The sequence below is a fragment of the Podarcis filfolensis genome, assembly GCF_964270895.1.
Source record: "Podarcis filfolensis genome assembly, chromosome: 8".
Lineage (NCBI taxonomy): Eukaryota > Metazoa > Chordata > Lepidosauria > Squamata > Lacertidae > Podarcis > Podarcis filfolensis.
This window is the reverse complement of record NC_139611.1, coordinates 71,416,085-71,441,555: the sequence shown is the minus strand read 5'-3', so window position 1 is coordinate 71,441,555 and position 25,471 is coordinate 71,416,085. Positions and strand designations below refer to the sequence as shown.

The 25,471-nt window shown below is 46.7% G+C and overlaps 1 protein-coding gene across 1 annotated transcript in view; it reads right to left on the bottom strand.

Annotated features, from left to right (window-relative positions):
* The window catches only part of LOC310768532 (IgGFc-binding protein-like), a 32,400-nt gene extending 19,128 nt beyond the window's left edge, over nucleotides 1-13,272 (bottom strand). Inside the window, exons 1-7 of the mRNA XM_083626683.1 lie at nucleotides 13,200-13,272; nucleotides 10,777-10,827; nucleotides 7,454-8,671; nucleotides 5,873-6,543; nucleotides 4,526-5,093; nucleotides 2,151-2,728; nucleotides 3-582 (exon numbers count right to left, since the gene is read on the bottom strand). Of these exons, the coding sequence (XP_083482809.1) occupies nucleotides 3-582; nucleotides 2,151-2,728; nucleotides 4,526-5,093; nucleotides 5,873-6,543; nucleotides 7,454-8,671; nucleotides 10,777-10,825 (3,664 nt within the window). The 5' untranslated portion in view covers nucleotides 10,826-10,827; nucleotides 13,200-13,272. The remainder of the gene's footprint in view (nucleotides 1-2; nucleotides 583-2,150; nucleotides 2,729-4,525; nucleotides 5,094-5,872; nucleotides 6,544-7,453; nucleotides 8,672-10,776; nucleotides 10,828-13,199) is intronic.
* Between the last annotated feature and the right edge of the window lie 12,199 nt (nucleotides 13,273-25,471).

Sequence of the window (25,471 nt, the reverse complement as noted above, 5' to 3'; positions counted from 1 at the left end):
ACGGCAGAAGGAAGGGCTCCTCCAGGGCTTGACAGAGACCTTGGCCACTTGGCAGGCAGACACATAGCTCTGGACGCTGTCACACAACACCTTGCTGTCCCCGCCACCCAGGCACAGATCGTAGATGCAGTTGCTGAAGTATAGCCTGGGATCGACCTTTCCGTGGCAAGCACTGAAGGGGCCATCAGATGCAGTGAGGATCCCACAGTAGTGGCGCTGTTTGAAGACCTCCCTTTTCTTTTCCTCGCAGACCGGGCAGTCGCTTCCAGAGCATCCATCTGAGCAAGATTCAACTGCCCCACGGACCTGAACTTTCCAAGCAGCGCCAAACACAGCTACGTCAGAGGCTGTCTTGCCATTGGGGAGCAGGAAGTCATCCTCCTTTTTCCCGTTGTAGTTCCCACACAGGCCTTCCACTTGGTTCTGGTAAGTGCTTGGGACTGTGACTTTTATGTCATAAACCAGGTCGTAGTTCACAATGAGACCAAAGTCAGTTTCTATCAGGACTTCAGTGCCATGCTGATAGACTCTGATCCGGTCAGCAGAAACAGTTATGGGGAGATTGTAGAACAGGCCATTCACCTGGAAGAAAGAAACAGAACATCCCCCGGTTGAGTAGGGCTGGCTTCTTGCAGAAATGTTGGAAGAATGTTCATGAAGCATATTCAGGGACAGTATTTTATCCCACTACTCTGATATATTAGCCCAGGCATAGGCAAACTCGGCCCTCCAGATGTTTTGGGACTACAACTCCCATCATCCCTAGCTAACAAGACCAATGGTCAGTGATGATGGGAGTTGTAGTCCCAAAACATCTGGAGGGCCAAGTTTGCCTATGCCTGTATTAGCCCCTTTCTGGGTGTTATAGACATGAGAGGAAGAGAGTTTGTGTGTATGAGCATACTGACAAATCAGGGGGCAATAAAAATCTACATCAGAAACAAGGAGGGATTGAAGATCTACATTGAGAACTGGGGCAGGAGAGAATCAAAGGAACCTTACCTGATGGTTGAAGTGGGTATCAAAGGACACAACGGAGGTGGGAGGGTTCTGCTCTGAATCATGCCAGTCAGGTGCAAAGCCCAGGAGACTCCAGAGGGCAGCCCCACCATTTCCTTCTTAGAAGACCAGCAGTGCCGCCTACTCACCAAGAGGCCACTGTAGAGGACCATGGGGTGGGGGTTTCTGCGGATGCATCAGATCTGGCCTTCAAGGAGTATGCAGCAGCTGTTGTTGCTTCTGTGACAGCAGCAGCAGGCAATGCATTTTTGAAGGTCAGATGTGCTGCCCCTATGGATCCTGCCACCTGAGGCCTTCCCTCATGGGTGAGCTTGCCTTGGTTATTGGACTCCAACTCCTCTCAGTCTTAGCCTGCAGAATCAATTGTCAGGGATAACAGGAGTTGGTCCCATCTGGAGGGACAGAGGTTCCCCATCTCTGCTTTAAGTGCTCTGCCCATTCATAAATTTACCAGAGACAGAATCGCAAGACTTTCCCCTCTCATACATGGATTGCTCCCAGTGCCAATCTGATCTTCTGCATAAGCGTACAATCACACAGAAGCCCAGATTTCATTATTCATTCCTCTTCAAGAAAGGAGGGTAAGAATCATGCAAACAGAATGCTGTTCGCATGGTGGAAGAGAGGGGCTCACACTGCTCTTTCCTATGATACTCAATTGGGGATACTGAGGCAGGAGATAAATTAGGTTTGGTTTTCATTTTTATGGAAATCTACGTAATTTGTGCTTCCAGAAACCATAAACAAAACAAAACACCTTTCTGAATTTTGCAATGCAGTTTTCAAACCAAATATGTACAAAAATACGTACAAGTGTCCTTTAATGCATACTTTTAAAGCTTCTTATTAGTGAAAACAACATACAAAATGCATCCTGGTAGGGAAAATTGATTGCAACAAAATGTATATTAAATGAATCTGCATACAAAACTTTGCATGTTAAGAGAACTTCGCAATGATGCGCACAGCTGAACTTAGGACTGGAAAAATTAGAAACTGAGAGAAACAGAAATTGGCAGATGTTTTCATGACTCATTGAATGAATGAACAAAGACAATGCCTTAATGGAAAAAGGGGGTGGGGGTAAGTAAAGATTTAAAGATTGTCCTCCCCTTTTAGCATGGACTCACCTGCACTTGACCGTCCTTGTTCTGTAGTAATGTGAGTGTCACACCGTAGACCCTGACTGAGACCATCTTGGTGACAGAAGCCTTCCCATCCGCCCAGGCCTCATTTTCCACATTGACAATAAAGGGCTTCAAACCTCGGCTGTTTCCGCTGGCCCTAGCCAAGGTATAGGTGCAGGTGCCTTGGAAGTCAAAGGCCAGTCCATCGAAGGAGAGATAGTGAGGGTCACCTGAAGCAGAACAGGTGGCGCTGCCAACTGGGTGGCATTTCCGAACGCCATCTGACAACCGGCATTCCTGATTGGGGCCACAGGAGAATGCAACACAGCTCACACTCCCCCCAGTTTGGCATGTGCAACGCTCCTGACACGAGGGGTAAAACGTATCTCCTGCCTGGTAGTATTGGCCTTGGTGGAAACAACCGCACTGGAATTCTGGGATGCATCGATCACCACTCAGCACGAAGCCCTTGTTGCACACGCAGTCTTCCTGGCACTTAGTGGGACATGGGGCTGCAACACAGGTCTTGGCGCAGCCGCTAGCGCAGAGCTCGTAGTGGCTATTTGGAGCACAAGAAAGACCTACCAAATCGAAGCAAGGTGGTAAAACACTGGCAGGAAGAACATGGCTGAAAAAGCAAAGTTGACCTGCTAAAAGAGGTTATGGGCGGAGGGACATAAGGAGAGCCCTGCTGTATCTCAGAAAGGCTTCCAGCATTCCGTTCTATTCTCAAAGTGGTCAATCAGATGATAATGCACAAGTAGGACAGAAGCACAATAGCAGTGTCCTACTTGTAATTCCCCTGCGGGGGCGCCAACTTCAATAAAATATCAGGGGAGGGCAGGTAAGCCCAACCCTACATAACTGATATCAGGTTGTGGTGCATGCACACCATTTGAATGGCAATTACTTGGGGGGGGGGGCGTTCCTCTTCAAATATGTTATTGGGGGCCATGGAGGGACTTTGGACCTAGAAGAGGCGCTGTGTTCCACCTGACATGGGGAGGGGGTCATCATGTGCTCATGACGTCAAAAGTGTGACACACGTGTGTGATGTCACAGGCACTGGGAAGAGGCTGTGAGGCCTGATTAGGCCTGCCACCACTGTGCGGAGGCCCAGGAAGGCCTGACCCCTCAAGATGGGCTGGGGCGTGGCTCAGCCCTGTCCCCACATATTTTGTGCAGGGAGGAGATGTCCTCAACCCCATAGAGTTGGAGCCTATGGCCCCTAGGAGTTGGCTCCTATGTTCCCCAGCATTGTATGGACAGTTTGAAGGCAGATTCCAGGCTGTGAACTGGTCTTTGACCTATTACTCCCATCTGGGTCCATGCCCCACAAAACACATTTACATTTCCCCCCTTTTCAATGGTAGTATGTGCTATTTTTCATGGTGAGTGCCTCTACTGATTTACAAAAGTCCCCTGCTCCTTTGCAGCTGATCACTGAAGAAGTGAATGTTTGGCCAGGGGGTCAGGTGGGGCAATCAGGAGCCCCTGGGGCACAGGCAAGGCAGAATTACTTGCTTGGCTTGCCAATACTGCATAAGCAACGCTGTCCTGTCCTGTCCAGGCCATGCCACTGGCCACTACTAGGGTCATTGCTACATCCCACCCATCTGCTTCAAGGCAGATCATCAGCAGGGAGATTTTTGGACATAAGGTTTTACCCAAAATGGCACAGAAACAAAGTTAGTACAGTGGTACCTCGGGTTAAGTACCGTATTTTTCGTCCTATAGGGCGCACTGGCCCATAGGGCGCACCTCGTGGTTTTTGGGGGGGGGAATAAAAAAAATTATTCCCTCCCAGCCGCAGGGCTGGGGCGGCAGAAGCCTGAGCTTCCCTGACCCCAGCCCCCAGAACAGGCTGCTATCCGCAAGCCTCGCGAGCACGGCGGGCACTCGCTCTCCAGCAAGCCTTGCGAGCCCAACGCCTCTTGCTCTCCAGGCTTAAGCGAAAGCCTGCATTCGCCCCATAGGACACACACATATTTTCCCTTCATTTTTGGAGGGGGAAAAGTGCATCCTATAGGGCAAAAAATATGGTACTTAATTCGTCCCGGAGGTCCGTTCTTAACCTGAAACTGCTCTTATCCTGAAGCACCACTTCAGCTAATGGGGACTCCCGCTGCCGCCATGCCACCGGAGCCCAATTTCTGTTCTCACCCTGAAGCAAAGTTCTTAACCTGAAGCACTATTTCTGGGTTAGCGGAGTGTGTAACCTGAAGCATATGTAACCTGAAGCGTATGTAACCTGAGGTACCACTGTATATATATTTCAGAAGCAAAAGCAGTGTTGGTAACTTTGTGTGCCATTTCAGATAAATTACCATGTTCTCTGAAGATCTGAGGAATTTTAAAAAACAGCTCTGGGCACTTACTGCAGAAGGTGTCCGATCTCCAAGGATAGAGGGTCACCCCAGCTGCCTGGCACGCTGAAGCATAGCTGGCAATGACCTGGCAGATCACAGCTTGTTGGCCATCAAAGAAGCAATAATTGTATACACAATCTTGGAAGTATCCTTCTGGATCCACTTTGCTGTGACATTCTCTGAAGGGGCCGCTCTTGGCTAGGATGAGCCCACACTCTTTGTTGAGGCTCCGTTGACGCTTCTCGATGGTCAGCCGTGCAGGGCACTCTCCCTTGCCCCCCTCACTGCAGCCTGGCACCTCCCGCACTTTCCAGCTCTGACCAAAGGCTGGTGGGCTTGGAGCCACTGTGCCATCTTTCATGGTCAGATCATCCTGCTTGTTGCCATTGAAGTTCCCACAGAGACCACACAGGGCGCCATCGTAGCTGCTGGGCACAGTCACAGTGGCACGGCTTTGCCAGTCAAAGGTGATGGTCATCTTGAAGTCTGTCTGGACCACTGCCTCTTGCCCTCTCTTGTAAATGGAGATTCTGCCGTTGCCGAGGCTGAAGGGCAGGTTGGTCAGCAATCCATTCACCTAGAGCCCATTTTAAAAGGGGAACATTTCAGAAGTGCCTTTGTAATGGCCTTGCCAGTTAGCTCAGTTGGTTAGAGCGTGGTACTGATAATGCCAAGGTCACTGGTTTGATCCCCGTATGGGTGCATATTCCTGCACTGCAGGGAGTTGGGCTAGATCAGTGTTTCTCAACCTGTGGGTCCCCAGATGTTGTTGGACTACAACTCCCATCATTCCTAGACAGCATGACCAGTGGTCAGGGATGATGGGAGTTGTAGTCCAACAACATCTGGGGACCCACAGGTTGAGAACCGCTGGGCTAGATGATCCATGGAGTCCCTTCCAACTCTATGATTCTGTGATACTTGATGTATCTGTGGCAGCTTTGCTTAGCTTTATGCATTCCTAACTCCTATCACCTCTGATCCTTGGGAGATCAATACCATCTGGAAGGCATAAGGCTAACCAAGGCTACTCCAGCGCACAGAGGTCAACAGCAAAACTTATCATTTGGGGTAGGAAAAATTCAACTCTTATAGTCCATCCCCCTACAATGCAGGATTTTTTTGTCCAACGTAATACTTCATTAAAAAAAAAATACTGCTGGAAAATATATTTACATACTGCACATTATATATCATTCACAATTGCTGACACAGCTGATTACAGTGACTTATCAGCACCTGCTACCCAGCTGTAAAAACTAGGTCAGGATATGCACCCTGGCTTTTAAAGTGGCACACATCCTGTGAAACAATAACAAACCCTAACCTTTAAACAAACTATTCAACAAAACTCACAATGACTTTTGCAGGGTTGTCTCTGCTGATCACAATGGATGCCCCATCAACCTTCACTTCTACAAGCCGGATAAAGGACACAGACTGGCTGCCTCGATGGTCATTTTGGACGAGCACCTGGAAGTCAGCCAGGCCCCTCCGCTTCTCACACAGCGCAGCAAACTGATACACGCAGGTGCCTATGAAGTCAAACTTCTGGCCATCAAAGCTAATGTAGTGGGGGCCACCGAAAGCAGAGCAGGTGGCATTCCTAGTAGGGGGCATGGTGGTGGTAGTGAAACTGGGGGTTGTGGGGGCAGGATTGCTGGGGGGAGGCTGAATGAAAGGGTAACAGTCCTGGACTCCATTCTGCACCTCACACCGCTCCCAGCTTCTGCAGCTTGTTGCCCAACACCTCACATCTCTGGTTTTTGCATCACAGACGCAGCGCTTTGTGCATGTCTTGTCTGCCCAGAACTGCTCACCAGGGGAGAAGGCGTCCCCCTCGAACACACACCCACAGACCGTAGTGGGAATGCATTCCCCTTCATCCAGCACAAAGCCCTTATTGCATTGGCAGCCCCCCACACAAGGCAACGAGGAACAGTCCTTGGGCCCAACTGTGTCACTGCAGGTGGCCGGGCATGGAGACCCACAGGCTTCATAATGGCTGTTCTCAGGACAGGATTTTGCTGTCAAAAGAGAGAAGATCCCAGTTAACAGTGCAAGATCAAACTATTAAAAGATAGTCCTCAACAGTGCTCTGAATTCTTTTAGCCTAACACGGGTGGCGCTGTGGGTTAAACCACAGAGCCTAGGGCTTGCCGATCAGAAGGCTGGTGGTTCGAATCCCCGTGACGGGGTGAGCTCCCGTTGCTCGGTCCCTGCTCCTGCCAACCTAGCAGTTTGAAAGCACGTCAAAGTGCAAGTAGATAAATAGGTACCGCTCCGGAGGGAAGGTAAACGGCGTTTCCGTGCACTGCTCTGGTTTGCCAGAAGTGGCTTAGTCATGCTGGCCATATGACCCGGAAGCTGTACACCAGCTCCCTCGGCCAGTAAAGCGAGATGAGTGCTGCAACCCCAGAGTCGGCCATGACTGGACCTAATGGTCAGGGGTCCCTTTACCTTTACCTTTTACCTCCCAAACATAGCCTCATATGCATCTTCCTGAGCTGCTTGGAGGAAGTCTTCTATGCAGATGTGCTAATATACCCTCCCTTTGCCTTCCTTGCCCATGTAACTCAATTCCTCTTCTGCTGCAACATGGAAATAGCCATAAAGATCAATAAGAGCAACTTTTCCTGCTGCTACTCCTACAACCACCTATATCAGCAATGAGGAACCTGTGCCTTGCGAGATGTTGCTGGACTACAATTCCCATCATCCCTCACTACGGGTCATGTTGACTGGAGATCATGGGAGTTGAACAGCATCCAGAGAGCCACCGGGTCTCTATTCCTGATTTATACAGTAAATTTGCCTATAGTCATGTTCCTTTCTCTTTGGGGAAAAAAAATGAGCACATTCTGTTCTCAAGTACAGAGAAGATAATCAAACTACTCATTCATAGCACAAATTATATGTGCAACTTAGGATACTTACCACAAGAGCAAAGGGCCACAGAGCCATAGCCATCGGCAGATGCACCTCCAAGGATGAAGAGCCCAAAAGGAGCGCTGGGATGCTCTACAGAGAGGGCACTGGCTTCTTTGCCCAAGCTAAGTTGACTGAAAGAATACTCTGTTCCAGGGATGCGTGTCCACTTGGCATCTGTAATGGCTCTCTTCTCTAATGTGATCCCATTTGAATCTAAGGTTTTTGCTACGATGACAGCAAAATTATCAAATGCCTTAATCCCATCAATGTGATATGACATGCAATAGCTTTTTAGAGCAGGAACATTGATGAGGAAAGGGTCGTAGTTCTTGCTGTTACCAGCAAAGAAGAAAAGGACCTGGATTCCTGCATTGGCAGAGAAGAAATAGGACTGAGATGGCTGCATTTGAAACTGGATGACTTCCCCAGCCACCGCGCGGCGGGAGCTTGGAGTAGCCCCAGACTGGTATTGGATCAAAGTGTTATCTTGGGAAGCGACGACATACACAATGTCAGTCTGAGTTTGGAAGGGCACTGGGGGAACTATGAAGGTGGTGCCCCAGCTAGAAACAGGCAAGAGCTGCTCAGCAACATGGTCGCAAGATGAGAACTGCTTGGCACAGCTGTGCCCACTCAAAACAGCCACGGGCGCAACTGATTCAACCTTGGTGCCAGACAAATCAGCTGAGCTTTGCAGCTGGATTGCTTGGAAGGCTTTGAGGTCAGCAACAAGCCTGCTCCCTGCAGCATAAACCTTCCCTTGGAATGTCACAGCCCCTTTCAGGTGAATAGTGACTTGAGTGGGGAATTCATAGGCTACAACTGCAAATTCCTTGAAAGTGCTTGCCATATCCCCCACTGGTGTTACCACATAATATGATGTGCCCAACTCATGAGTTGGGTACACAATTGTGGTAGCACTTGTGGAGCTCCTGTAATTGTGGGAAACAACTGAGATCTCTTTGTCAGCTTGAATCCACACAGCTCCATCAAAGATTTCAGTCCCCTTCATCTCCAAAGAGGTTGGGACCTCAACTGACACTGTCTGCTTATTGACAGAAACCTTTTTATTGAATGTAGACTTGTTCGCTGTGACCGTGACGGTTGTTGCAGGATGATATCCAGTGATAAGCAACTCAAACTTAGGATTGGGTTGACTTTCCAAGAAGTTCTGAAGGAAGGCTGTGACAAATTCCTCCCCACAGGAACTTGCTCCACAATACCCTGAAAGGCATAATTAACAAAGTGCAATTAACTTGTAGCTTGCGCAGGGATTACGTTCTGGAGATAGTGCATAAAGCTGAAATTCTGTATAGTCAGAACAATCCTCAGAACCAACTCTTCATGAGAAATCTTACCTTTCCAGAACAGTGCACCGACTGAGCCTTGCCCCCCATGTAGAGCAGATAGTTTCTGAGCTCTTCAAGTTGTTTATTGGGCTCTCGGAGGTTCTCACAAGATCTTGGATAGCCCCACAAGATCTTCCAGGAGCCTCCCAGAGCCCGGTAAACAATGTGGAAAACTTAAAAGCTCTTTCCGCACTGGGAAAACCCAACACAGAAAGGTCTTTTAAGCTCTCCACCTTGTGTGCTTTTAATTTGTGAGGTTTCAGATGGTTGCTAAACATGTAAAGCTGCACAAAGTTCAATACAGCTCAATACGGTGCCATAATCACATGGTGTTGTAGCATTTGAAATATTGTGTACTTCTCTGACTATATTCTTGTAGGACAGGACAATTGTGATAATGGAATCAAAATTATTAATTAAAGGAATCCTTTAATAATCCTACTTGGTTATATCAAGGACATGGCATTTCAGGAAGCTAAACAAAATGGGTATTAATCTTTTAATAGCAGCTCACATGCATGACCTAAACATGGGGGGGGTGGTGATGATGATGATTTATTTATACCCCACCCATCTGGCTGGATTTCCCCAGCCACTCTGGGCAGCTCCGTCCAAACAGAGCATTTTATGCAGCTCTCTACACAAACTACTGCAAGCAAAGTGATTTCTAAGCATCTGAATTAGAAACCTGGATGATTAAATTTTGGGATTTAATAAAGATGGCAAAATTTAAAGATATAATCAGGGCCAGGAAAGGGAGGCAAAGAGATAATTGCTTTATTGAAAAACTGAGGGTTTTAAAAAAATGTCATATGGGAATGAAATAATAATAATAATAATAATAATAATAATAATAATAATAATTATTATTATTATTATTATTATTTATTATTTATACACCACTCTGGGTGGATTCCAACAAACGATTAAAAATACATTAAAACATCAGTCTGGAAGATGATGGAAGTATGGAAGATGACTTGAACCCTGAAATGTTCAACACTCTGCTACAAACAACAAGCCTTAACAGATGAATAATTGCTGCCTCTTTTATCTGTTAAAGCTTGGTGTTCATAGCAGAGTGTTAAGTGACCTGAGAAAAGACACACTGCAGAGTTATACTTTGTAAATACTTGGCTGCAGGGATGAAGAACTGGTGAACTCCAGATTCTAATGGACTACCACTATCATCCATGAATATTGGCTGTGTTGTCTGGGGCTGATCATTATTACTGTTCCCACCCTCTGGACCTCTCATGGAGGAGGTGGCCCATGAAGAAGGGCCTCAGATGATGATCACAGGGTCTGGGAGCTGAGCATCATCGACCATAGGCTCCCCACCACTGCAGGGGAAGGGCATGTTTTTCCCCACAACAAACAGGATATTGGGCTCTGTGCCAGATATCCATCACCGTGCACTGTATGCTTTTGTCAAGGGGAATTTGCTAGGCTCTGAGCGAGTTACTGTTCTGCCAATATCTCTAATTGCCCCACAGAGGTCACACCCACACCATGCATCTGTAGTACCCTTATACAGTGGTACCTCTAGTTACGAACTTAATTCGTTCCGGAGGTCCGTTCTTAACCTGAAACTCTTCTTAACTAGAGATGTGCTTTTGCTAATGGGGCCTCTTGCTGCCGCTGTGCCACCAGCACACAATTTCTGTTCTCATTCTGGGGCAAAGTTCTCAACTCAAGGCAACTCTTCCAGGTTAGCGGAGTTTGTAACCTGAAGCATTTGCAATCTAAGGCATTTGTAACTCAAGGTACCACTGTACTACTGTTAGTTATGGCTTTCCCCAAAGAATCCTGGGAACTGTCATTTATATATTCTAAGAGTGCTGGGACTTGTACCTCTGTGAGGCGTAAGGTATGCAGTTCAATTGTTCTTTGGGAGAGAGTTGTGACCAGGTACAAAACTGGAAGGAGTTTCTGTCTAGATGGGTCAACCTGCAAGTTCATAGTTAATTCCAAACTCACCACATAGGAGTGCCAACCAGGTCCAAAGCAGTAGCTGTTTCCTTGCCATGGCTGCAAGACAGCAAAATAAAGTAGTTCAGATATTATGATTCAGGGTATAATTCAGTCCCCACCCACCTACCCTGGCTCTGACCATCTGGTTCAAACATCTCCTTTTACCTAACACTGGTAAACCCCCCCCCCAAAGCTCTTGGCAGTAAAGAAATATGTATTTGTTTATGTCAGTCTGCATTTCTTGATACAGAAAGTATTGATCTGATGTGTAGAGATCTTTCCTATTCTAATTTATTCAAAAGGGTTCTGGGAGCTTCTATGTGTGAAAGAAACTGGTGCTGACACGTAAGTTTCTATTCTGCCTAGAAACAAGCAGACGCTTCATGATGGTTGGGTTATTGCTTCAGAGAAGCTGAGTACAGCTGGCTTAAACTGGTTCTGTTATCTCTTTCTGTCAAGGTCATGCTGGCTATAATAATAAGACCAGAAGGAGCCTGGGTTTCACTGTCTATCTCTCTTTCCTTCTGGTGTGGTGTTCTGTACATAGTATGCTTCATGTTATGGTTTTAGTCTTACTATAAGTTATTGTAAATTTAAGTTAAGTCTGTTGCAACTGGATTTCTTATGGACGGTGCCAATCCTGAATGTATTGGATCTGTGACCATTACACTCATTTGCCTCAGCAGCAGTAAAGCTCTGCTGGATGAAATATTAATCACCTCTGGTCTATTTTGGGAGGAATCCTGCAATGTGTTTTAAGTTTTTACCCTGCTAACTATGCGTTGGAATCTCCCCTACTCAATAGGAGTAGAATTTCATGACAGTTTATTGTAATAATCGGCAAAATGGGACATCCCAGGATCCAATCAGAAGTCAATATGGCTTCTGTAATTCTGGGGTGTCCCAGTCAAATCAGGACAGTTAGCAGTATGGCCATGATAGGGAGAGCCCTGATGTGAATCGCTGCAAGGTTGCTCAGTATTCCCAAGCTCAATTCTTCTTCCTGTCTCTAGTTTCATATCTGCGGCTCTCTGGGCCTGGCCACCCCCCAGAATGCATAGGTTTACATGATGTGGCACACTGCCAAAGACGCAACTGGAGATGGAAATCTGTGCTTGTGGCGGTCGTGGAGGAAAGGAAGAGTGAGTTTTATTAGGCTAGTGAAATGTAGTAATGTTTTCCCAGGACTGAGCAATTAACTAGTCTGCATGCTTCGTTAGCTCTGAAATAAATGGCCCTGCAACAACGGCCTGATAACAAGGAAACTGTTGGATTTCACTGGACTAGCATACAGACAGAGAATGTTTTTTCTGCAGTGTGGGCTGGCACCAAAGAGGGTTGCATTGTGACACGTGCAGTGGTACAAAAGGGAGATGTAGTCCATAACATTATTGGTTACAACAAGGCATGGGGCTAGTATTGGTGATGAGAGAGCCTGACTGATATCCGATGCTGTCCCCACAGCCCATTTGCTAGGGCCCCACCAGGGAGCTGCATATTATCTTCCTATATACATGAAAATGTAAGGTGTCATCATGCAGCACAGTTTGTGTGGCTGCCAGCAGGTGACCACACCCCTTGCAACATGAGGAGACGTAGGCAGGCCCAGGAAAGCTGTTTAATGGCAGAGGAGAGGCTCTTCACGCAGCAATTATTTATTATTATTATTATTATTATTATTATTATTATTATTAGTCCGTTTTATATATTTATACAGTGGTACCTCGGGTTAAAAATTTAATTTGTTCTGGAGGTCCGTTCTTAACCTGAAACTGTTTTTAAACTTAGGTACCACTTTAGCTAATGGGGCCTCCCGCTGCTGCCGCGCAATTTCTGTTCTCATCCTGAAGCAAAGTTCTTAACCCGAGGTACTATTTCTGGGTTAGCGGAGTCTGTAACCTGAAGCGTCTGTAACCCAAGGTACCACTGTATCTCACCTTTCTCCCAAGTTAGGGTTCAAAGCAACGTACAACATTTAAAGAAACACCCAATATAAAATACAGAATAATAAGCCCTGGATATGAGCCTCATCCACCACTGATATGCAGCTCCTGGAAAGTTGCCTGTGAGCGAATATGACACTCAAGCTGGAGAAGGTTCCACATTTCTGAATTTTGGGATTGCGTTTCGAAATATTGTTTTGGTATGTTGAAGTAGTATCATCGTTGACTTGCTCAGGAAGTAGAGCGGCAGAAGTCTTTAAAAATAATGAAGCAAAGAAGCAAGCACTATATTGTTGCAGTGAAAGAACTCTACAGTGTTGTTGCTGTTGTTGTTGTTATTTTAAAAATGAATTTAAAATTACCTTCTGGTCACCATCATTATGGTTAATGGTGGCGACCAGAAAAGGTCCCTTAGCTCAGGTATGGCCTTGGTTGGCTTCATTCAGGAGAGGTGGTTGACAAAAAGAACCCAAAGCAATATCTTACCTTCAGCCCTTCAGTAGACCTGTTGCGGCACAGCGAAGGAGAGAAAAGGAGGGTTCTGCCCACCCACCCCTCTATCTCTTCACCGTTCGTTCCCTTTTTATAGGGACGAGGTGTCTTAAGTAAGTCCAGTTCCACCAAACTGTAGAGGAAGTTCTTCAGTAATTTAGAAGCAGCCATAGGGACACTACAAAGGTCAAATAATGGTAGGATAGAGAATATGAAACCATTGTTGCACATATAATTCAGTTGTGAACTTTGGCTGATCCTGCCCTCCACCCAAAATCTTATCTCTCTCTTCTTTCTGCACACACCCAGTTCTAATTTGTGTGGCTTGGTTCAGTTCTTTGCTTCAGTGTGAGATGTCGAAACTTGAGACATTGTGGTCCAATTTGCAGAAATTGTGGTATTCATTGGAAGGGCCTGCTGAGATGCATTATTAGACCAGAGACCCACAGCCAAGAGTTGGGTGTTTTGTTCAAATCAATAAGTGAAATTCAAATTATTTTCCCTCTCCCTCCCTAGTACATGTCCCTATTTATGAAAGGCAGTCTCTACCTGTGGGTCCGGGTACAGGGGAGCCACATGCAGTGGGGTGGAGGCGGGGGGTAGGAAGGGGTGTGGGGGGTGTGGTCTACCCCGGGTGTCATCCCTAAGGGGGTAACAAAATGGCACACCCCAGGGGGCGGCACTTGCTGTGGGGCCTGGCCTGCAGCGCATCTGAGCCATGTGCGTCTCCTGGGAGTGACGCGGTGGCTCGGGGCCCCGTTCTTCCCGAAATGACAGCGTGGGGCTTGCATCCACCAGGCAGATTCCGAGTGCTGGATCAGCTAGCTACGCCCCTGGGTGAAAGCATGATAAAGATGCCGTAGCCACAGGGCAACTAAACGGGATTTCAACAGGTCACAACGTTGTTGTTTATAGTTGTTAGCAGGCTGTAGCATAGGCACTGGGTGTGTATCCTGAATCGACCAGCCCCTCTGGAACCCAGCAACAACTGAGGCCTGGGCTTGTATAACCAGAGAGTGCATCTTGTTTCCTTCTGGTCTTATTCCAAAACCCTGCCCTCTGGCTCACCTGCTATGAGCTACAACCATGGACAAGCCCCAGCAGCCAGGATGGCCAGTAGAGGAGGAAGTGATGTGTTCCCTGGCTGTGCTGAAGTCAAGAGGCCACCCTGACTTGCTGTGGCCGTATCGGACTGCAACACCACTCCCTTAGCCAACTTGGGCTAAGCCGTAATTTCTGCTCCTGTTTTTCATTAAGTGAGAGAGCTGTAGCTGTTTGCCAGTCTGGCCTGTTCCACCACCAGAGCCTTCATCTGCATCGCAGACCCTCCAAGTGCCCCTATTTTCCAGGGATGTCCCTGATTTAGAGAAGCCACCCTGGTTTCTGATTTGAACCCGGAATGTCCCACTTTTCCTTAGGATGTCCCTATTTTCATTGGAGAGATGCTGGAGGTTATGGAGTTATCCAACCCCTGAGCCAACTGAAGGCAATCCTGTATAGGGAAGGGGGGTTTTCTGTTTAATGTTTTATTATGTTTTTATATATGTTGAAAGCTGCCCAGAGTGTCTGGGGCAACCCAGTCAGATGAGCGGGGTATAAACAGGAAAATTATCATTGTGGAATGGGACGTCCCTATTTTCACCACAGAAACATTAGAGGGTATGGCATTGACCTCTGCCCACTGAGGAGATGATGGATGCCCAGTCTAATTCTAAGCCAGCATGGCCATCCCCTCCATTGCCTGGGGCATGGAAATGCCAGTGTCGGCATGAACTCAACCCCAACCCCCATGTGGGTTTTCATTTGCTTGCTCAATCCAAAGCTGCCTCCCTGCTAAAGCCCCATTTGCCCCACTCATTTATAACAGGAATGCAGGGGGCATGTCAGCTGTTGGATCAGTGCCTCCACTCGCCTAGCCATGTCCTGCCCCTGCTGCACCAGTGCTCCTTGCTTTGTCTGTGCATCCTATGGATATGAGTGATATTACTGGCTAGCAGGGGGTTGGACTAGATGACCCTTGGTGTCTCTTCCAACTCTACAGTTCTACAATTCTGTAAAGTTTTTAGTAGAAAACGAGATCTGGATCCGAGTCCTTTGTCCCTCAAGAGCCAGGAAAATTGAAATGAACTAATAGGGATTTCTGTAGTCTAATAGGATTTCCAATACCGGGGTTAACCCTAGGTCATTGCGCTTAAAATAGAATTTCCATTTTAATGAGAAATTACTTATTTCAGCACAGAGGCTCTGCAATTGTTGTTTCTTTTTCCTTTTTAAATGTTTGATACCATTTTAGGGAATAGCTAAAGGAGATGAGGCAAGTTTAAGAGGAATTCATCCAGGATGTGGTAATGATTTCAGAAAACTGCCGTTTTATTAAGAAACTGCAATTTATTATGAAGAGATTAAAGACCAGCAGCCAGGGATTTGGGCGGATCCTTTAAATTCATACAAACCTCAGGTGGGGTGGGGGTGGGGCAGAAGAATAGATGCCAGTGATTTTTGCTTTCCCCCCACGTCCGCCCAGCCAGGTGACACCAGAAAGGGATGGAGCTCAGAGTCTGAGAATGGGGAGCAGGTCCAACTCATCTCAGACACATTTCTAGTTGTGTTGAGCGAGGATCCCCCACGTTGCTGCCCCTGAAGGCCAAAGCTGTGGTTAAGCATAACATCAAGCTGGTACCCTCAAGATGTTGCAGAATTACAAGCCCTTTACAAGCTTGCAGTTGGAAGCAGTAGGAAAAAAGCTCGACAACTTTTGTGTCCGGAATTTCACTTTTTGAACTCTAAACTCTTGTCACCCTTGGCCACTGGCCATGCTTTGCTAGGGCTGATGGGAGTAGGGATTGAGCTCTTGAAATTTTAGAATTCGTTGGCTTTCGAAATCACCTTGTGCAAAATTGGCTTGCTAAATCATTCACTTTGCCAAATACCTTACAACCAAACCCCAACTAGTTTATTGTGAAATTACTGCAATGGACCTTGACCTTTATTCGTCCCCAAAACTCCTTTCATGATTGAAAGTGCAACTTAAGTTCGACTAATGTTAATCATTCATTCTTGGCTGCCAACTCCATAGGTGGTATTTTTCTGTGCCCAGAGTCTTGCGTTGTCATTGTTCTCAGAAAAACAAAGTACTTACCTTACACTTCCCCCAGTATTCACACCTTCCTGCAATCTTTCTCCTCCTCTAAAGACTGATTGCTCCACTCAACTTGAAAGGACCACACATTCTTGGTGTCTTTTGATAGCTAAAATGTTCTGGGATGTTCTTTTTTGTTATTGTTACTGTTATTTTTTAATAAAAAAGAATTGGGATATGTGTGTTGTGTTGTTTACATTGTTAAAGGATCTTTTATACTTTTGTCCTACCTATTGTCTTCCTTAGTTATTTTATTTTGCCTTCCCATTTGTATATTACTTTCATGTCTCATTTTACTCACCAACCATGTCATCACTGACCCCACCTCACCCTACTAGTCACTGCCTGTCACCCCCAAAATTTTATCCTGAGGCCACAGACTACCTCGCATCATTTTTGTTGTCATTTAGTCATGTCTGACTCTTCGTGACCCCATGAACCAGAGCACGCCAGGCACTCCTGTCTTCCACTGCCTCCCACAGTTTGGTCAAACTCATGTTAGTAGCTTCGAGAACACTGTCCAACCATCTCGTCCTCTGTCGTCCCCTATGCAATTTTTTTCTTTACAGCATTGGACTTTCCTTTCACTTCCAGGAATATCCGCAACTGAGTGACCTTTTGGCTGTGGCCCAGCCGCTTCAGCAGCTCTTAATCTACTTGTACTTGTCCTCCACTCTTCCTCAGTAGCATGTTGGATGCCTTCCGACCTGAAGGGTTCATCTTCCAGCGCCATAACTTTTCTATGCCTGTTGTTTTTGTCCATGGAGTTTTCTTGGCAGGGATACTGGAGTGGCTTGCCGGTTCCTGCTCCAGGTGGATCACGTGTAGTCAAAACTCTCCACTATGACCTGTCCGTCTTTGGTGGCCCTGCACGGCATAGCTCATAGCTTCTCCATTCAAGCCCCTTCGCCATGACAAGGCAGAGATCCATGAAGAGGTCACATCATTTACTATAATTCAAAAGAGTGATCCGTTGCCAACAACATTAGGTTTTACTACAATCTCCCCTGCCTTGTCCCGCAATGTTCTCTTATGGGTTTGCAAAGGGTAAAAAAGATCCCTTAAAATTCCTGGGTGCCAGGTTCTCCCCATAATTTCTGAAAGCAGTAAATGCGGGGTTTGATCAATGGATTTCACAAGGGCTAGAAAATAAGTCGCGCCAGCTTCCTCAGGAGATTGGCTGAGAGAGATGCCATAAAAAACCAAAAACAGGTGATGGCAGAGCCATAACCCTGAGAAAAGGTTACAGATAGGTAGCCGTGTTGGTCTGCCATAGTCAAAACAAAAAAAAATTTTTCCCCTTCCAGTAGCACCTTAAAGACCAACTAAGTTAGTTCTTGGTATGAGCTTTCGTGTGCATGCACACTTCTTCAGATACACTGAAGAAGTGTGCATGCACACGAAAGCTCATACCAAGAACTAACTTAGTTGGTCTTTAAGGTGCTACTGGAAGGAAAAAAATTTTTTTGTCCTGAGAAAAGGTGTCACACAAGAAGGGAAGATGTGGTTGGATTACAGTTCCCATCATCCCTGTTCATTGCCATGCTGGCTGGGGAAGAATTGGAGTCCAATGATATCTAGAAAGCTCCAAGTTCCCATCCCTGGTTTGAACAAATAGACCCATGGCCTTTAAGCCTTTGGCATATTTGGCAGGCAGTGTTCTTCTAACTGTAGCCACAGCTGATTAACACCATGCAGCCATCATTTTGAATTTTTCGCAGTGTCTGAGCACGTGCAGAGAGCCTTTCTGTCATCACCATGTTACTTTAGCCATGCATCCTATGCTACTGGCATCAGAAGACATGAGTTCTGGGTGAGGTGGGCTGGACCTTAGCAAGGGAACTGCTGGCAATTCTCGTTCTTTATTCCACATTTTATCAAGCAAATACATTCTTCAACTGTGCTGTGCTGCAGGTGTTCTTGACTCCCCGAGAGAGCAGTTAGTCAGTGGAGATTCCTGGGAAATAATAGGGCAGAGAGCAAATGATTTTTGGCCTTTGCTTACTATCTCATCTGGATGTGAGAACTTGTCGTACTTGGATCCTTTTTGCTGACAGGCAACTTTTGATAACTATTTCCAGAGAAAGGGGAATTAGCACTCTGGAGGTTTCCTTTAAAAAATGAAGTGGAAACTATAACTGTCCTCCAGTTCCGCTTGTTGCTGGCCAAAATGCAGAGAGTATTTGACGGCTGTCAAGTTCCAAGGCCTTGGTAGTCAATAGAACATGAGACCCATAATCTCAAGGTTGTGAGTTCGAGTCCCATGTTGGACAAAAGATTCCTCCATTGCAGGGGGCTAGACTAGATGACGCTTGTGGTCCCTTCCAACTCTACAATTCTATGATTCTATGACTCTAAGGCCATGGAAGCACATGGAAGCAGCAGCCCATTCCCCCACTTTTAAACATAAGAATCCCTTACCATAATCTGTCTTTGAAGGTTACCAAAGTGAGACATGGGAGCCTGGTGCTTGCAAAAGACAAAGCACAGTCATATATATGGAGTTTTGTGGGGGTTTCAAGCCACAAAAAGCAAAAAAAAAAATTGTACCTATTTAGACAGGTTATTGTTCCTAAACCCAGCAGCAAAACGGAGTCTAATCATCATGCCAAAGGTGTGGTGTATAAATTAATTAAATAAGCAAGCACTGAATCAGAGCAAATGGGCGGGGCCCCTGCTTGTGAATAATTTGAAGTATGAAGCCCGAGTTTAGAGCTGAGTTGCAGTGCTTTGGGTCAGATGTAAAGGAGCAAACTGTGAGAAGACAGAGAGAAAGAGCAATATTTGATGTATGTTTGAATCCAAGGAGACCCATTGGGGTGTTATTGCTGTGAGCCCCTCCAGAGAGCCAGTGTGGTGTAGTGGTTAAGAGCGGTAGTCTCGTAATCTGGGGAACCGGGTTCGTGTCTCCGCTCCTCCACATGCAGCTGCTGGGTGACCTTGGGCCAGTCACACTTCTCTGAAGTCTCTCAGCCCCACTCACCTCACAGAGTGTTTGTTGTGGGGGAGGAAGGGAATGGAGAATGTTAGCTGCTTTGAGACTCCTTAAAGGGAGTGAAAGGTGGAATATCAAATCCAAACTCTTCTTCTTCTTCTTCTTCCATCATAGGCTCTGGTTGTATGTATGTGTAAATAAACCATCTATCCTAAAGACACCACAGCCTCCATTGTGCCTCATTTCCAAAGGAAACATGAACCATGGGCAAAAGCCTGGAACCCCTGAAATCTCTCACCATTCAGGGATTGGGGTGACATGCAGCAGAAGGTACGAGAGGGCCCTCCTAATAGCGTGTGAGGAGGAGGAGGAGCCTTTTGTGGGTGTGTCTAAGATGGCTGCTGACATTAACTGCAGTGAGGGGTTCTGAGCCTCCACAGGTTCACATCCAGAATAAACAGGCTGGGGTTTCTCCTTTGCTGGAAACCTCTGGAACTCGACTGCAGCAGTATATGGAGGGGAATGGCAGCTCTCTCTTCTTGTTCTCGTGAGAAAGCATATCCCTCTTCTCATCCCCTCATGAGGCAAAGCTGGCGTTTGAAAATAGACTTCACTGAAGCCCAGCCCTTCAGGAAAAAGCAACACAGAATGGATGAACAGCTCTGTGTGCCTCCTTCGCTTTCTCTTCTCCCTCATTATGAGGAACAGAGCTTCAATGTGTCAAGGGCCTGGTCTTTTAAAGAAGAGAAGGATGGTAGCTTCTACTCTTGGCGTGAGGCTGAGGAATAAGCCTGGAGCTTCCCGGAAGCTGAGGCACATATTGGAAACTGAGATGAGATGACTGAATATGCCAGGTTTCCAGTTTTCTAGTCTTAAATTCATTCTCCACAATGCTAGGTTTATTTTTGTTGTTTTTTAAGTCCACATGAAAATTCATCAGTACTTTAGTGCAAATTTCTCTCAATTTTCACATGTGATTGCAATTATGCTCAGTATGCATATTTTTTTTGTAAAACAGTTTCCCCTGGAAGAATGCATTTTTGTATGTAATGTTTGCTGCTATCTGTATTTTTATTGGCACTTGAACTGAGTGTATGCTGGGGTTTTTTGTGCACAGTACTTGGCTGGAGAACTTCTTTGAGAAATTCAGAGAACTGTGAATTTTGAAGGAGGATTGTGCTTTGCTTTTTAAAAAATTGTTCCAGAAAGTACCAATTAGGTAGATTCACCTTTGAATGAAAACTGAATTTCTCTTCCATCCCTAAAACAGAATATCAGGAGCGGGAGACTCAAATGGTAGCCCTCCAGGTGTTGTTGGATTACAACTCCCATCATTCCTGTCCATTGGCCATTCCACCCAGGGTTGATGGTAAAGGTAAAGGACCCTGACAGTTAAGTCCAGTCGTGACTGACTCTGGGGTTGCGGTGCTCATCTTGCTTTACTGGCCGAGGGAGCTAACGTTTGTCCACAGACAGTTTTTCCGGGTCATGTGGCCAGCATGACTAAGCCTCTTCTGGTGAAACCAGAGCAGCACACGGAAATGCTGTTTACCTTCCCGCCAGAGCGGTACCTATTTATCTACTTGCACTGACGTGCTTTCAAACTGCTAGGTGGGCAGGAGCTGGGACCGAGCAATGGGAGCTCACCCCGTCGCAGGGATTTGAACCATCGACCTTCCGATCGGCAAGCCCAAGGCTCAGTGGTTTAGACCACAGCGCCACCCTTGTCCCCTATGAGGTTGATGGTAGCTGTACTCTAAAAGCATAAGAGGCATAATGTTTAAGCACTGTCCTCTCCGATCATTTTGTGGGAAACTAACTTGCTCCCAAGTGTCAGGGTTTTTAATTAATGAATGAAGCCACTAGCCAGAAAAGAATTTAGACTGTCTTTATTCTAGGGAATGAAGTATAGAAACCAGGGCAAAATGAAACCACCATCACCCTGGCAACTGGAATAATGTCCACGCTGCATCTGAAAAGTCTGATTGCAGGGATTATTCAAGAAATTCAAGGTATGCGTGTGCTTAAACAATTTCCTATCCACTCCACCTCTCTTTGCTGATGTGAAAAATGTGCACCAGATACAGAATGTGTTCCATAAGTAAATAATTGTTCAGCTATTATTGGAAGGGATGACAAAATGGTAATAATGGTAATCTCCAAGGCTGGCAGACAAATAAAGCTAGGAAAATCCCAAGTAACCAATGAACAGAGTACAAGCAGGACAATGAATATTTGTGCCAGAAGCAGAATTCATAATGCTACAGCTAGAGACCCTATTCTAAAATCTCTGCCGCTGCTGAATAAGGACAGAGAATAGGGATGGGGAGCCTGTGACCTTCCAGATTTTCTTAGACTACAACTCCCATCATCCTGACAGTTGGCCAAACACAGGCTGGGGATGATGTGAATTGGAGTCTTTCCCATCACTACAAAAGAGGCAGGTATCATCTGACTTGTGGGAAACCCAGTCTGGTTTTTGGAAGGGAGGGGGTAACACACACAACTTCAAATGATATTAAAACAAACAAATAAAAAACCCTCACATGCAGAAGTACAGTGGTACCTTGGGTTAAGAACTTAATTCGTTCCAGAGGTCCATTCTTAACCTGAAACTGTTCTTAACCTGAAGCACCACTTTAGTTAATGGGGCCTCCCGCTGCCACTGGGCCACTGGAGCACGATTTCTGTTCTCATCCTGAAGCAAAGTTCTTAACCCGATGTACTATTTCTGGGTTAGCAGAGTCTGTAACCTGAAGCATCTGTAACCCATGGTACCACTGTATCGGAAATCTTTAGGAAGTAAAAACCCTAAATGGGGGAGGCAGAGGGAAGAGAACTCTCAGAAAACAACTCAACATGGAGTGTGCTCAGTGATCATGGAATATGACAGACTGGTCCATCTAGGTCAGTGTTGTCTAGAATGACAGGCAGCAGCTTTTCAAGATTTCAGGCAGGGGATATTCCCAACCCCACCTGGAGATGCTGGGGGTTGAATTTGGGACCTTCTGCATGGAAAGCAGGTGCTCTTTTGGAGGAGGGCATGAATGAATGACCGGCACAGTAAACATGAACATGCCACACTGCATGTTTTATTGCAGTTTCCACTTCTGCTATGGTTAATGGGTGTTATTTCTAGATGTTCGATCTGATTTATTTAATTTTTCAAGCAAGGCCATGAGAAAATTGCAACAGCTACCCACCCTGTTTCCAAGAGGGAAGAAAGGAATAATTTGGTTTGGTCATTGGGTCTGGGAGCCTTGACATGTATATCTCCAGGCTTCGGTGGAAATCTCCACATACGTGATTAGGCAGGCAGGTGTTTTATTTGTCTAACACCTTAAGCTAACACAGAGAGGTTTCTATTTAATGCTATCGTCCGGTAATGTAAACTTACACAGCGATTTGCAAGCAATGTAAATTCCCTATTGAAAGCTTTGGCTGCGAGCCACAAACTACAGAATAAAAGGATCTCTGAAAAGTGAGCGATTAAATTCCAGTCAAAGACTAATATTGCCTAGTTTTCTAATAACCCTAGTTCTCGTGTTAATCCATTCTCCTCTGAGTAAATTGAATATATTTCCATCAAAGTATTCCCTCTGCCCCAGGAGGGCAGCTCAGGAGGTGTTCTTTATTACATAGGCATAGAACGACACTGGACATTTATGCTACAAACTAACATGCAATGGAGGCTGCTTGTGCATGCAGAGCAAATGTTTTTCTCCTAGGAATGCAGGAATATGACATGCTCAGTCTGACCATTTGGTTCACCTAGCTCAGATCTGAATGTGCAAACAAGTACAGTCATACCTCATGTTACGTTTGCTTCATGTTACGTTTTTTCAAGTTGCGTCCCGCGGCGACTTGGAAGTACCAGAAAGGGTTACTTCCGGGTTTCAATGCTTGCACATGTGCAGTAGAACTAAATCGAACTTCGTGCATGCACACAAGCGCCAAATCATGCTACGCACCTGTGATGATACGGCGCTTCAGGTTGCGGGCTTTTCATGTTGTGAACGCGCCTCCGCAATGGATCCCATTCTCAACCAGAGGTACCACTGTATATCCATCAATGGCGAGATGCCCCAAAGTGACTGAAAAACAGTACGAGTTCACGTGCAGAGTTGTGAAAGGCTGAGTGGTCCACACAACATTACAACCATTACCACGTTAGAAACATTTTAGATCAATATAGCATTCACAGAAAAGAGAGCAAAGCATGATAAATTGTGCTGAAAACAGCACATGAAGACCAAACATGGTTCCAATGAAAGGCCTGGAAGAATATAAAGGTCATCTTATGGTACCAAAATATGTTAATGTGCACACCTAGAGGGCTGCACTTAGGAAGAATATTGTGCAACTGAGGTGCTACCACCAAAATTAGGGTAGAGATGGGAAACTTGAGGGCCAAAGGCAGCTCCCCAGACCTCTCTATTTGCTCCTGCAGGTTCCCCCTAAGCCACACTCTCCTGGAATGAGGATGGAGAGATGTCAATTGGTTGTGTGAGTGTGTATGCACCACCTCACACTCCTTGGAAGAAGAATTGGGTAAAAATGCCAGAAATAGAGCAAACAAATGTCTTTATCTACTTGATTTATGGCAGGGGCAGAAATAGCTCCACCTACGGAAAGACCCCTGTGTATCCCTCTCCCTTAGCATTTAGTTCTGCCTGTAATCTGCAGTTCCAAACTGTTCCAACAATGGAGATTTACTGCCACCGTTTTTTTAAAAAATAAATAAATGCAGGTGCTTTCCCTATTATAGTTCAATGATGCCCTCTGCTGGAAGATTTGTAAGTTGGCACTTCCTGTCATTTTCCAGGCATGGATGAAAGTTGCAGGGTTGATTTCCCAAGGCTTCCCCTGTGGGCTAGATCTCTTTCATGAGGTTAAGACTTCCCCCCCCCAAAGAAAACAGTATCCATAGTGGAGCTCCTATGCGGCCTGGAGGTCTTGATGCAGAGGCTGAACAGCCACCTCTTGGGGATGCTGTAGCTCTGGGTTTCCAGCATGAAACAGGGAGGTGGACCAGGAAGGAAGTCCACAAGTCATAGGGGTGAAGGACCAATTAAATTCAGTTCACATCTGTCAGAGCTACCCTAAGTCCCAGCTCACAAAGGACCAACGCTGCTTCGTTGTTAAGTATAAAAGTCTTTATTGAAGTTCAGTTTCACTTCCAGAGCCGCAACGCGCAGCCCCACGTCTAAAGTCTCAGACCACTGATGCTCCGTCTGAGTCTCCTCCCCCTTGACACCAATTTAAGATTCTAGCCTTGCTCCACCTTCTCCGCTGCTCCTTCCTCCTCTGGGTCCGCCTGCCCGCCGGGGTTCCGCCCTTTCTAGCCTCTTCTCCCGCTGATTCCCCTGAGCCTTCTCCCTCCCTCCGGCGGGCTTTAGGAGCTGGTTCCCCATCCGGGTCTCCTGCTGTTCCGCGCGCCTGCACATTTGAACTTGGCGCGCGCGCCCAGCCAGCAGCTTTCCTCCTGACCGTTCCACTGCTGCTGTCACTGCTTCCCCCATCGGGGGGGCTAGCTGCAACTGACCTCCCCTCCGTTGGAGGTGTGGTCAGCCCTGACTCCCTCTCTGGAGGAGACACTGCTCCTGACACATGTGACTCCTCCCCCCCACTACGCTCTGGTGGGGAAACTGGTCCCGATCCTCCACTGCTGCTTTGGGGTTCCCCTCTGGCTCCTTGTTTCTGGTGCGTCCCCCCTGGGACCCCCCTTGCCCTGACCATCGGCGCCCCCTTCTGGGAATCTTCTGATTCGCTGGAGAAGCTCATGGAATCTCTCGGGCCACTGTCATACTCCCCTACGCTGCCTTCGGATTCTTCCCCTTCGCTCTCCCAATCCTCTCTCCCTAGTGCTCCTGCTCCTGATTCCCTGACATCCATCCCCCCCTCGAAGCCCCCCCTTCCCCCCTCCCCCTCTTCGGGTGTGGGTTCCGGGTGCTCCAGTCCAGTGGGTGTGAGTGCGGGATACCATTCTTCCCCCCTGGTGTGTAGCCGGTCCACTGGATCCGGCCCAACCGCAACGGGCTCGTCGACGTCGATTTCCTCTGCTTCCATCTCTCTGCTGATGTGCTCGAATCCAGGATCCTCCCCCAACACGTCCATGTCCTCCCCTCCCCCGGGTACCTCTGGTGAGACTGCTTGCAAAGGTCCCCGCAGCAACTCCCTGCGCCACCCCAC